The 13,989-nt window shown below is 53.1% G+C and overlaps 1 protein-coding gene across 3 annotated transcripts in view; it reads left to right on the top strand.

The window, feature by feature from the left end:
* TSPAN9 (tetraspanin 9) overlaps nucleotides 1-13,989 on the top strand; it is a 102,258-nt gene that overhangs the window by 55,794 nt on the left and 32,475 nt on the right. For 2 of the 3 annotated variants that reach the window (XM_081331352.1, XM_081331351.1), the window contains exon 1: nucleotides 5,413-5,819. In XM_081331352.1, the coding sequence (XP_081187478.1) occupies nucleotides 5,469-5,819 (351 nt within the window). In that variant the 5' untranslated portion in view covers nucleotides 5,413-5,468. Of the gene's footprint in view, nucleotides 1-5,412; nucleotides 5,820-13,989 lie in introns of those variants that run through there. The other variant, XM_081331353.1, reaches the window with a different exon arrangement.

The following is a 13,989-nucleotide window of genomic DNA, read 5'->3' as shown; positions in this document are numbered from 1 at the left end:
CATACATCTGCAGAAATGCAGAAGGGGACACCACAGTGAGGAAGGGTAGGAACAGGCAACCAAATTCTCTTTAAGATTTGGTTTATTCGCCAAGGTTTTACTACGCTAGTCATAGCTGACTTTAAGGCAGGGGTCTTCAAACTGGCCCTTTTATGCCTTGTGGACTTCAACTCCCAGAATTCCTCAGCCAGCGTTGCTGGCTCTGGAATTCTGGGAGTTGAAGTCCACAAGGCATAAAAGGGCCAAGTTTGAAGACCCCTCCCAGGATTCCTCAGGCAGGCACTCTGGCTGAGGAATTCTGGGAGTTGAAGTCCACAAGGCATAAAAGGGCCAAGTTTGAAGACCCCTGCTTTAAGGGATGGTGCTTATCTCTGGTTTTTTTTTTTACACCAGGGGTCTCTGACTTTGACCACTTTAAGACTTGTGGACTTCAACTCCCAGAAACCCCCCCCTCCCTCCCTGCATAGCTGGCTGTGGAATTCTGGGAGTTGAAGTCCACAAGTCTTAAAGTGGCCAGGGTTGGAGATGTTATTGAACCAGCGCTGTCCGAAGACATTTCCGTGGTCATGTAGCCAGCATGACTTCCCGCTGCAGCGCAAAGGATACGGCGAAAGATGGAATGCTGTCATTTTCTCACCAAACTGGTATCTGTTTATCTATTTACGGGTACCATCCCTGAAAATACAGGCTAGCTTATTTGTGAATGCTCTGACATTCTAAGAAGAGACTGGACAGCCATTTGTCGGGAATGTTAATAGGGTTTCCTGTTCTGTCCCAACCTATGTGAGTTATGCTTACAAGCAGAAACCCCTCTTCCAAGAAACAGGCAGGAACCGCAAGAAAAACCAATCCCTTTTATTCTCACAGACCCGAGTCAATGTCCAAGCCAAACAAACACAGATTCACAGAAACTTGATCCTCAACACGAACGGATTCCCTTCAGCAACCAGCCCCTCCCAGCCCTTCCCTTTTATTATTCAGCCCAGGCGTGGCTTCCTAATGCCTTCTCCTTTGCCTTTGGAGCCGCCCCATTGCGTTCCTCTGTCCTACTCGCTTCTCTTTCCTGAGCATTCGTGCATCCTGGATATTTCCCAGCTGTGCTTCATCACTGTCGAACTCAGACTCCCAGCACAGCTGTATCTCAGCCTGAGCACGAGTAGAGGGGCCCCGCTCCTCATCCGACTGTAAGTCTTGGGATCTCCTCAGAGCCTTCCTCTGACTCTAATGGCACTCCAGGCCCCTCCTCCTCCTCATCTGACTCTCACACTCAGCTGCCGGATCCACTGCCTGGCGAGGAATCACAACATTTCCTGCCTGAGCAGGGGGTTGGACTTGAAGACCTCCAAGGTCCCTTTCAACTCTGTTATTCTATTCTAACAGCAACCTCGGTTTGCAAAGCCAAACGCTACGGCAGTATCTGGAACAACACACATATCACACAACCCAGGTGTTTGCATTTGGCCCAGGGCCTGGAAAAAAAAAAGCTCGACTATCTGATTTTTCTCTTGTATTTTTTTTTAATTTAGTTGAAGTGCTGGGGACCAAATTCATATCTGAAGCAGTTGGGTTTTTTAAAAAAAATATTTTCTGTCATGATAAATGATCAGAAAGAGCAGGCCTCTTCAAACTTGGCCCTTTTGTGACTTGTGGACTTCAACTCCCAGAATTGCTCGACCAGGCACACCTGCATCTCGTGGATGGGGCTTTGCTTGTTTGTGTGGAGCGGTCGCTGGCATGCTGCGGCCCGGTACTGTCCACGGACCAGGAGTCGGGGACCCTTGATGTAGGGTCTCCTGCTTGGGTGGGAGGGTTGGACTAGATGACCTACAAGGTCCCTTCCAACTGTCATTCTATTCTATTCTATTCTATTCTATTCTATTCTATTCTATTCTATTCTATTCTATTCTTCATTCTATTATTCTATTCTATTCTTCATTCTATTATTCTATTCTATTCTATTCTATTCTATTCTATATTCTTTCCTATGTTCTGTTCTATTCTATTCTATTCTTTATTCTTTCCTATTTTCTATTCTATTCTATTCTATTCTATTCTATTCTATTCTATTCTATATTCCATTATTCCATTCTTCATTCTATTATTCTATTCTATTCTTCATTCCATTATTCTATTCTATTCTATTGTATTCTATTCTATTGTATTCTATTCTTCTTTATTCTTTCCTATTTTCTATTCTATTCTATTCTAATTATTCTATTCTATTCTATTCTATTCTTCATTCTATTATTCTATTCTTTTCTTTTCTATTCTATTCTATTCTATTCTATTCTATTCTATTCTATTCTATTCTATTCTATTCTATTCTATTCTATTCTATTCTATTCTATTCTGTAATTCAATTCTAATCCATTCCATTCCGTAATTCTATTCTGTTCCGTTCTGTTCTCCTTCAGAAGTTCTGGTTGCTTCCTCACTGGAGGTTTATAAGAAGAGACTGGACTGCCACCCGTCGGAAATGGTGTAGGGTCTCCTGCTTGGGCGGCAGGTGGGGGTGGGGGGTTGGACTAGATGACCTCCAAGGTCCCTTCCAACTCTTTTTCTTTCTAATTCTACACACTAAGGTTTAGAAACAGGGCCGTAGGTTAATTAACTCGCCCAAAGTCTGCACGCTTGGAATTCCTCTGAGCCTTCCTTCGGTGTAACTGTAATATCACGTAAGGTGAGGCAAACTGGAAAGAGTTTTATTCCCACGGCAAAAGGTCAGCTTGGAGCAGGGGTCTTCAAACTTGGCCCTTTTATGACTTGTGGACTTCAACTCCCAGAATTCCTCAGCCAGCAAAGCTGGCTGAGGAATTCTTGGAGTTGAAGTCCACAAGTCATAAAAGGGCCAAGTTTGAAGACCCCTGGCTTGGAGAGACGCTGTTGGGGTCAGTCAACACCCTGTCATTCATAATAAATCTGTGCCAGGGACAAGCCAGATTCCCCCTTTTTCTCCCTCATCCTGGTGACGTCTCCCCAACCATGGTTGTCCCAAAGGAGCGTTTTCCAAAAGGCAACTGGACTATCTTGGTTTGTTTCTGGTTTTTCTCCCCTCCTTGGAAACGTTTTGTTTCTCCCTTTTTCTTGGATGAGAAGCAAAACATTTTCGAGGAAAAAAAAAACCAACCCAAGAATGTTGCCTTTTGGAAAAATCTCCTCTGGGACCAGCGCTTTAATGTGGTTGTGCCAGGATCTTTACGGTTCGGGCAGGGGTTGGACTAGAAGATCTCTTAAGGTCTCTCTCTTCCGCTCCGTTCTTCTGTGCCAGGTGGTTCTCGACTTACGATGATTCCTTTAGTGACCATTCAAAGTTACAACGGCACAGAGAGAAGCGCCTCAAAGCCGTTGTTCACTCTTAACGACCGTTGGCAGCCTCCCCAGGGTGACGGGGTCAAAATTCCGACGCTTGGCAACGGGCTCGTGTTTATGACGGTTTGCAGTGTCCCCCCCCACCCACCCCCGAGGTCACGGGATCCCCTTTTGCGACCTTCTGACAAGGAAAGTCAAGGGGGGAGGGGAAAGTCAGATTCAATTAACAACCGGGTTACTGACTTCTCCACTGCAGTGGTTCACTTAACAACCGTGGCAGGAAAGCTCGTAAAATGGGGCAAAAGTCTCTGGACTGTCTTGCTTGTGTTGGTCTCAGTTGGGGTCGTGAGCCGAGGACTGCCTGGCGGTCTGTATTTGCGGAGCTTTTTTCTGCTCGGGGAGAGGGTCAGACTAGATAGACAGACGGACGTCCAGGGTCCCTGCCGACTCTGCTCATCTGTATTTACGGGTGTTTTTTTAGACCCTTTGCAGCTTTGCCCGCCTGTTCGGAGTGACGCCACCCCCCCCCCAGACTTGCAGACCCAGCCAGGCTTCCCCCCCCACCCCCTTGCCTGGCCAGCTGCCAGGAATCTGAGCCACCCAGTGCCCTGCACAGCCTAAGGGGGGGGGGGAAGTAGGTCGGGGATCTAGGCACAGGTGGCCGATTTCGACTTGTAGTTCTGCCTGACAGGGGAGGGATCTCCCCCTCCCCTCCTGCCCTCTCCTCTCCCCTCCCCCCTCCCTTCCTCCCCTCTCCCCTCCTGCCCCTTCCCCATCTCCCTCCCTTCCCCCTCCCCTCTTGCCCCTCCCTGTCCTCCCTCCCTTCCCCCTCCCCCCTTGCCCCCTCCTTCGCCTCCCCCTCCCCTCATTGCCCCCTCCCTGCCCTCCCCCTCCTCCCTTCCTCCCCTCTCCCCTCCTCCCTTCCCTGTTCCCTCTTGCCCCCTCCCTCCCTCCCTCCTCCCCTCCTCTCCCCTCCTGCCCCTTCCCCTTCTCCCCACCCCTCCTGCCTCCCTTCCCCCTCCCCGCTTGCCCCCTCCCTCCCTTCTTCCCTCCTCCCCTCCCCTGCCCCGTTTCTCCCCTCTTGCCCCCTCCCTCCCTCCCTCCCTCCTCCCCTCCTGTCCCTTCCCCTCCTCCCTCCCTTCCCCCTCCCCTCTCCCCTCCTGCCCCTTCCCCTCCTCCCTCCCTTCCCCCTCCCCTCTCCCCTCCTGCCCCTTCCCCTCCTCCCTCCCTTCCCCCTCCCTCCCTTCCTCCCTCCTCCCCTCATTGCCCCCTCCCTCCCCTGCCCTGTTTCTCTCCTCTTGTCCCCTCCCTCCCTCCCTCCTCCCCTCCCCTCCTGCCCCTTCCCCTTCTCCCCACCCCTCCTCCCTCCCTTCCCCCTCCCTCCCTCCTCCCCTCCCCTCATTGCCCCCTCCCTCCCCTGTCCCGTTTCTCCCCTCCTGCCCCTTCCCCTCCTCCCTCCCTTCCCCCTCCCCGCTTGCCCCCTCCCCTCCTCATCTCCCCTCCTGCCCCCTCCCCCTCCCCTTTCCTGCTCGTACCCGGCCGAGCCGCTGCAAAGCGCCCCCCCTCCCCCCTCTCGCGCAGCTCTCTGAGGCAAAACGGGAGCGCTAATCCTATGAAAGCCCTCGTGTCATTGACTCCCCCCCCCCTTTTTATTATTTTGGAAGTGGCGGCGGGGGGGGGGGCTGGGGCCGGCCTGCCTGCCTGCCTAGCCCCCCTGCCATTGGCCGGCCGAGGAGCGAAAGGGGCGGGGCTGGGGGAACGGAGAGGATTTAAGAGCGGGCGCCGCACGCGGACAGCCCAGTGGCCGGCGGCTCGGCACCAGCGGCGGACGAGGGGGGGGGCACCAAAAAAAAAGAAGCCCCACGAAACCCCCCCAGAAGGAGCCCTCCGGCCCTTCCCTCGACCCCCTCCCTCCCTCCCTCCCTCCCTCCCTCTCCGGCCGGGGGAGCCGCCTCGGGGCCAGGGGAAGCGCCCCGCGAGGAGGAGGAGGGGGAGCCCCGCGCCATGCCGCCCCCGCCCGCAGCCCGCGCCTGGGAAAGGCCGCCGGCGGGGCCGCCCGCCCTGCGCTGAGGAGGAGGAGGAGGAGGAAGAAGAGGAGGGGGGGGTGGTGGAGCGAGCGATGCCCGAGGCCGCCCCCCGCCCGCCCGCCGGCGCCCAGCATGGAGAAGTCGAGTAGCGAGGAGTCGTCCTCCCTCCGCCGCAGCCCGTCGCTGGAGAGCAAGGAGTCCGACTTCGCCCGCCGCTCGCCCAAGCGCTTCGCCCGCGCCTTCGCCGCCGGAGCCTTCTGCGGCCGCAGCCGGCCAGCCCCGCGGCAGCCCCCCGACCCCGGCCCGCCCAGGGCAGAAGAGGGCCGCCCGGCCGGCCGAGGAAGAGGAGGCGGAGGCAAATACCTGGTCTTTTACCTGGACCTCTCCTTCGTCTTCCTCCTAGAGTTCCAGAAGTGCAGCATGGCGCGCGGCTGCCTCTGCTGCCTCAAGTACCTGCTCTTCCTCTGCAACCTGCTCTTCTGGGTGAGTAGCCCCGCCGGGGGGGGGGAAAGAGGGGGGGCTTCTTTCTTTGGGGGGGCGGGGAGGGGGGGGCTGTTCGCCTCTTACCTGCCTGCTTCTGCGGGGACTCCCCTCCCCTCCCCAGTCTCTCTCCCCTCTCTCTCTCTCTCGTTTTTTTCCTGGACAATTTGCTGGCACCTTTTGGGGATCTTTGGGCACCCCGTTTTTCCTTCCCCCCCCCCCGCACCTGCCTCTTTCTGCAGGGATCAAACGCACACACACACACACACACACACACACACACACACACACACACACCTCTTACTTATCTGTCTCTCTCCTCTCTTTTTTTCCCTGGCTTTCCTTAGGACAATCCCAGCCTGCATTTGCTGGCTCCTTTTCGGGGGTCCTTGGGCACCCCGTTTTTCCTTCCCCCCCCCCCCGCACCTGCCTCTCTGCAGGGATCAAACACACACACACACACACACACACACACACACCCCTCTTACTTATCTGTCTCTCCTCTCTTTTCCCCCCCTGGCTTTCCTTGGGACAATCCCAGCCTGGATTTACTGGCACCTTTTGGGGGTCCTTGGGCACCCCACTTTTCCTCCCCCCCACACCTGCCTCTTTCTGCAGGGATCAAACACACACACACACACACACACACACACACACACACACACACACACCCCTTACTTATCTGTCTCTCCTCTCTTTTCCCCCCCTGGCTTTCCTTGGGACAATCCCAGCCTGGATTTACTGGCACCTTTTGGGGGTCCTTGAGCACCCCGTTTTTCCTTCCTCCCCCCCTGCACCTGCTTCTTTCTGCAGGGATCAAACACACACACACACACACACACACACACACACACACACCCCTTACTTATCTGTCTCTCCTCTCTTTTCCCCCCCTGGCTTTCCTTGGGACAATCCCAGCCTGGATTTACTGGCACCTTTTGGGGGTCCTTGAGCACCCCGTTTTTCCTCCCCCCCCCTGCACCTGCTTCTTTCTGCAGGGATCAAACACACACACACACACACACACACACACACACCCCTTACTTATCTGTCTCTCCTCTCTTTTCCCCCCCTGGCTTTCCTTGGGACAATCCCAGCCTGGATTTACTGGCACCTTTTGGGGGTCCTTGAGCACCCCGTTTTTCCTTCCTCCCCCCCTGCACCTGCTTCTTTCTGCAGGGATCAAACACACACACACACACACACACACACACACACACACACACACACCTTACTTATCTGTCTCTCCTCTCTTTTTTTCCCCTGGCTTTCCTTGGGACAATCCCAGCCTGGATTTACTGGCACCTTTTGGGGGTCCTTGGGCACCCCTTTCCCCCCCCCCATCTATCTGCTTCTCCCCCCCCCGTCTCTTTCCTTTCCCCTGACTTTCCTTGGACAGTCTGGATTTGCTAACAGGACGGGGAACGGGGAGGGGGGGGAAGGGACCCTTGGGGGAGGTGGGGGGCGTTTGGGGTCCTTGAGTACCCCATTTTCTTTTCCTCCCTGTCTGCTTCTGCAGGGATAACTACCCCCCAGTCTCTTTTTTTCCCCCTGGCTTTCCCTGCACAATCCCAGCCTGGATTTGATGGCACCTTCGGGGGTCCTTGAATACCCCGTTTTTCCCCCCCCTACCTGCAGGGATAAACCTCCCCCCCTCTCTTTCCTTTCCCCTGAGTTTCCTTGGACGGTCTCAGCCTGTATTTGCTGAGAGGGAGGGGTGGAAAGACCCCCCCCTTTGAGGAGGCGTGGCATTTGGGATTCTTGAGCACCCCGTTTTTCTCACCCCCCCAATGCCTGCATGCTTCTGCAGGGATAACCCCCCCCCCTCTCTCCTTTCTTTTTTCCTGACTTTCTCTTGAGAATCCCAGCCTGGATTAGCTGGCACCTTTTGAAGAGAGGTGTGTGTGTGGGGGGGTGTTTGGGGTTCTTGCGCACCCCCCTTTTTTTTACCTCTATCTGCCTGCTTCTGCAGGGATTCCCCCCTCCCTCCCTCCCTCCCCGTCTCTCCCTCTTTTCCCATGATTTTCCTTGACAATCCCAGCCTGGATTTCTGAAGTGGGGGGGGAGAGGAAGGCACCCTTTGGGGAGCTGTGGCATTTGGGATTTTTGAGTTACCCCGGGTGGTTTTTTTTTGGGGGGGGGCGGTACCTGCCTGCTTCTGCAGGGACAACCCCCCTCCTTCCCCCCCCCCAAACTTTATCTTGACAATCCCACCCTGGCTTTGCTATGGAGGGGGAGGGGGAAGGGCACTTTCAGGGAGGTTTGGGTGTTTGGGGATTCGCTGCCATCCTGGCCCTTTGGGGTGGGGGGGTGGGGTGTGTGTGTGTGGGGGGGGTGAGGGGCAGGCCTCCTGCCTTTAAGAAGAAGCAAGACTTTCCCAAGGGGGGAATCTTTTGGCATGGTGAATCCCTCCTGCATATTCTGCCCCAGGCCAAGGTGGGTCTGCTGATGGGGACCCCTCCCCAAGGGAAGAGGCACCCCACAAGGGACTCCGCGGGGAGGAAAGTGCAGGCTGCTCTTTCTCTCTCTCTCCCCTCCTTCTCTCCTTCCCTCTCTCTCCCTCCCCCCCTCTCCCCCTCTCCCTTTCCCTCTCTCCCTGTCTCCCTCTCCTCCTCCTCTCTCTCCCCCTCCCTCCCTCCTTCTGTCTCCCTCCCCCTCCCTCCCTCCTTCTGTCTCCCTCCCTCTCCCTCTCTCCTTCTGTCTCCCTCCCCCTCTCTCCCTCCCCCTCTCTCCCTCTCCCTTTCTCCCTCTCTCCCCTCCTCTCTCCATCTCTCCTTCTGTCTCTCATCCTCTCCCTCCCCATCTCTCCCTCTCTCTCCCTCTCCCTTTCTCCCTCTCTCCCCTCCTCTCTTCCCCTCCCTCCATCTCTCCTTCTCTCTCTCTCCCTCTCTCCTCTTTCCCTCCCTCTCTCTCCCTCCATCTCCTCCTCTCTTCCCCTCCCTCCTTCCATCTCTCCTGTCTTTCTTTCTCTCCTCTTTCCCTCTCTCTCTCTCCCTCTCTCCCTCTCTCCCCCTCCTCCTCTCTCCCCCTCCCTCCCTCCATCTCTCCTCCTGTGTCCCTCTCCCCCTCTCTCCCTCCCCATCTCTCCCTCCCTCTGTCCCTCTCTCCCCCTCCTCCTCTCTCCCCCTCCCTCCATCTCTCCTGTCTCTCTCTACCGCTCTCCTCTTTCCCTTCTTCCCTCTCCCTCCCTCTCCCCATCTCTCTCTCCCTCCATCTCTCCTTCTGTCTCTCTCTCCCAAGAGGCTGTTGTGGCTTTTGTGCTCCCCTTCCCAGCAGCAGCAACAACCCTGTAGTGTGCTGATCCCAAAGAGAGATTTCCCTGGGGGCTGCCCAGAAGGAGGACAGAACTGGTGGCGGTGACCCCCCCCCCCCGCAAAAGTCTCCACGGAGAGGCCCGGTTCTTCCTTTAAACGGAGAGGAAGAAGCCGCCGGATGCAGATATTTTATCCGCTGGCCTATTTGGCGTTTGCACGATGGGAGCCAGAAGCCCTGCTAAGGCCAACCCCATTATTGCAAAACCCATAAAAGTTGGCGGGTTAGGCATTAAAAAAGGGCACTCGCCATCTGTTCAAAGTTTCTTCTGTATTGTTACACTTTGGGTCAAATTAGAATCCGGAGAGATTTTTTTTTCCCCCTTTCCCTTTCCTTGGCAGCTGGCTTTCCTGCCCAACTGACCTACTTTGGTTTTGAAAAGGCCAGATGGACGCAGCCGAGGGCAGGGAGGGTGGTCCTGCTGAATCAGAGTCTCTCATAGGACCCCGGGGTGGGGGGGGAGTTGGGGGTGGGGCGGGGTGGCCGAAATCTGCTTTTCCAAGAGAATATCCCCAATAGGCTCCCCTCCCATCCGGCCTTGCCTGACTCACAATTCCTTCATCCCCTCCTTGGGTCCCCAAAGCAGAGATTCACCCCGTTCCTTTCCGAAGTCAGCTTGTAAATAGCCTTGCTCGATTTCAAGATGGGTCTTTCCAGCTCTCTCTCTCTTTGGTGCAATGCTACAGTGCAGTTTTGAAACAGGGAAAGCCCATGTGGCTTTGGAGACGCCTTTAGTTCACCTTTTCACACTTTCTGGTATGGGTGTGTGTGTGTGTGTGTGTGTCTTGTCTGACATCTGCAGATCGCTGAGGTTTTTCTTTCCCTGCCTGCAAGACAAATTGAGGGGTTATTAATTGGTACGACTTATATAGTGCTTTAAGGGACGCGGTGGCTCAGTGGGTTAGGACGCTGAGCTTGTCGATCAGAAGGTCGGCAGTTTGGCGGGTCGAATCCCGAGTGCCACGTAGCAGAGTGAGCGCCTGTTACTCGTCCCAGCTTCTGCCAACCTAGCAGTTCGAAAGCACGTAAAAAGGCAAGTAGAAAAATAGGGACCACTCCGGTGGGAAGGTAACAGCGTCTTCACGTCTGCCACAGAAAATTTGGGCTCCACTGTGGCCGTACGTTGAGGACTACCTGTACCCAACCCCCAAGCCTTAGAGGGCTGTATAGGTAACTCACCTGGAAAGAGACTGGGAGCCAGTGTAGCCTTTCTTTGTTTGCAGCGCAGTGGAAGGGGCAGGGATGGGTCTGACCCAAAGACGCTTTTTTCGGGAGGCAACTGGACTTTCTGGTTTTTCTTTGAAGACGTTTCGCTTCTCGTCCCAGAAGCTTCTTCTGCTCTGACCGGATGGTGGGGAGTGGAAGGATTTATACACCTTGCAGACAGCTGGTCGTTTGCCTTCTTTTAGAGAGTCGTTGAGGCCACTTGGAAGCTTGTCTGTTTCCTCGGGGTCACCCAAGTGGTGCAAATGGGTGTGGAGCATTCTCCAAGTGGCCTCAACGACTCTCTAAAAAAGAATGCAAATTACCTCTGTCTGCAAGGAGCAGAAATCCTTCTTTTAGTAGAGAATCGCGGATGCCACCTGGAGGTCGCTGAGGTCACAGACACACTTCCAAGTGGCCTCAGTGACTCTCTAAAAAAGATGCAGATGAACAGCTAGAATCTCAACATCTTTTTTTACATCGTGGAGACCAAAACCGGATGCAGTATTCCAAGTGTGGCCTTACCAAGGCCTTGTAAAGTGGTATTAGCACTTCGGGTGATCTTGATTCTATCCCTCCGTGCACGCAGCCTAGTAGTTAAAGTGCAACTATGCACTTTAGAGGACAGGAAGGCCTGGAGGAACATTGTCCATAGGGTCGCGATGGGTCGGACACGATTTCGCAACTAACAACAACAATGCTTCCAACTGGTAGGCCCGGTGCAAGGTCTACTTCATCTAAAACAATTTCTGCTTTTCAGTTTAAAATAGGCCGATGAGTCAAATTGGGCATCTAAAGGATTCGTGAGGGTGAGGGATTGTCCGTGGATCCCACATTCACTTTACAGCCTATTGACTGTTGTGTACCAGGTGGCTAAATTTGTCCCAAGAACTTGCCTATCTAATCAACTGAAACTCGTTTTTATGAGGACAGGTCTTTAATTGCCCCCAGTTCAATCATGCTTTTCTTCTTGAAATCCACACTTCTCAATGTGGGGAAGTAGCGTTCAAAAAAGAATGTAGATTTGCAAAAGTTGTACGGCGTGTGTTTTTTTTAGTCTGACCGGAAAAGGAATGTGTATTTTAAAAGTATCTTAAGAAAAGATACTTTTAAATGATTTTTAATCAGAATTTCATAAACACAGGATGGGATTGGAATACTGCCCTCTTAATAGGAAACAGTAGTGTCGGCTGCTAACCACACACAGTTCACGCATGAAGTTTGCCCCTGGGTAAGACTAGATACGGGACGCGGTGGCTCAGTGGGTTAGGACGCTGAGCTTGTCGATCAGAAGGTCGGCAGTTTGGCAGGTCGAATCCCGAGTGCCGCGTAGCAGAGTGAGCGCCTGTTACTCATCCCAGCTTCTGCCAACCTAGCAGTTCGAAAGCACGTAAAAATGCAAGTAGAAAAATAGGGACCACTACGGTGGGAAGGTAACAGCGTTCTGTGCGCCTTTGGCGTCTAGTCATGCCGGCCACATGACCATGGAGACGTACTTGGACAAGCACTGGCTCTTTGGCTTTGAAACGGAGATGAGCACCGGCCCCTAGAGTCGGAAACGACTAGCACGCGTGTGCATGTGCGGGGGAACCTTTACCTTTAAGACTAGATAAGGTTCAGTGGCTTTCAAGGTGAGTCAGATTTTGTCCTCTTGTGGCTGTGTAGGGATTCCAGACTAATTCCCTGCTTCATTCCTCCCCCTGGCTCTCCCAGTCTCTTAACAAGTAGGATCGGACTACTAAACAACACTAGAAGTGGTTTTATCTTGACCCTCTTCTGAATCTATACATTTCAATCTCACTGAAAATAGATATCCATTAGCTGAACTAATAGATACCCATTAGCTGAGGAATTAACGTCCAAATCTATAGCAAGGTAAACAGATGACAGCATTTTTTTTTAAAAAAATCAGAAGACAACTGTTTTACTGAAAATATTGTCTGTACACATTACAGGAGAATGCGCTTTGTAAATATCAAATGCAACATGTTACGTTTTTGGAATGTGCGTTATCATCAGGGTGGAGATTTATTTAACTTTAGCATACAGCATGCCTGGGAAGCATTTTCTCCTGAGTAAGGTTTGAATTTGGCTGGAAAAAATCCCAGATTAATCAACATATTTCCCCGGAGGGGCTTTAACATAACAGGAAAAAAGTCAAGTTTTTTTTGATAGGCTAACTGGCCCAATTAGAGAATGTAGGCGTTGGAAGGGTTTTTCAAGGTCATCTGGTCCAACGCCCAGCTCAGTGCAAAAATCCACCGAATAATTTCCAAGAAGATCCATCCAGACTTTTGTGGGAGAATCTAGGATTGTTAGAATCTAGGATTGTTAGAACCTGATTTTTAGCTTCATCAGAAAGGAACTTGACACCCTTTTCCATTGCTTGTAGACATATCTGGATGAGCTAGTTCCGTTAGTAGAGCTGGAGTGAGCGTGTTGTTGTTGCATACTTCTCGCCCATGTTTTCCGTTGTTGGTCCATACAGACCGTTCTTACACACACTGCCATGAAGTCAGAGTTCCCCCATCTTGCCCTAGACGTAAGACAACAACAACAACAACAATAAGAGTTGGAAGGGACCTTGGAGGTCTTCTAGGCCAGAGGTCCTCAACTTTTTGGGCACCAGGGACCGGTTCTGTGGAGAGAGGTTATATAGACAGAGAGATTGAGATAGGTAGGTTGATGCAGTGATGGATGGATGGATAGATGGATGGATGGATGGATAGATAGATAGATAGATAGACCGACCGGAGGGTGTGTGGTTTTGTGTGCTGCCTGCATCCCACGGATAGGGCTTTGCTTCGTTTGTGCGGACCGGTTGCTGGCATGCCACGGCCCGCTACCGGTCCACCGACCGGGGTTGGGGACCCCTGGCCTAGTCCAACCCCCTGCTCCGGCAGGAAACCCTATACCAACTCAGACAAATGGCTGTCCAGACTCTGCTTAAAAACCTCCAGTGATGAAGCGCCCAGAACCTCTGGTGGCGAGCAGTTCCACTGGTTAACTATCCTCACTGTTTGAAAGTTTCTCCTTAATTCCAGGTTGCTTCTCTCCTCGATCAGTTCCCAACCGTTGTTTCATAGACCTAACAAGGCTCCAGATTGGAGGTTGACGGAAAGAGACGAGCAGAGTCGGGGCCGTGGAGGTTGGGACAGTATCCAAAATGAGTAGCACGCCTCAGAACCGAAAGAAGCTTCTTGGACGAGAAGCGAAACGTCTTCAAAGGAAGTCCAGTTGCCTGGTGGGCTGGGGGTGGGGGAAAGCATCTTTGGAGTTAACACCCATGTTCTTCTCGGAAGCAAGTTAAAACTAGGCCAGAGGTTTCAGCCTTTGAATATAAGCTGGGTTGTGTAAGCGGACTGCCAGGCCTGCACCGAGCAAATTAGCTTTGCTTTCAAGTGACCTTCTCCTCCGAAGGAGAGTCCTTTTTCTTGACTGATTTAGGAGATCACTTGTAGGAAAATGACTCTCTTCTGGAGTATGAGAGGTCAGCGTCCCCGGCCCTTTCTTACACCTCCCTTACAAGGACAGCCAGGAGATTGGCTAACCCAGGCAATGCAATCCTGATCCGGCCTCCACTTCTGCGCTCTTGGGAGCCAATGATAGTTTGTTTGGATCCAGATCCGCTTCAGAAGACGAGTCTTCCAAGAAAAGC

Source organism: Vipera berus (genome assembly GCF_964194415.1).
Source record: "Vipera berus genome assembly, chromosome: 6".
Taxonomy (NCBI): domain Eukaryota; kingdom Metazoa; phylum Chordata; class Lepidosauria; order Squamata; family Viperidae; genus Vipera; species Vipera berus.
The sequence above is the reverse complement of the archived record's forward strand: the minus strand, read 5'-3'. Positions and strand labels throughout refer to the sequence as shown.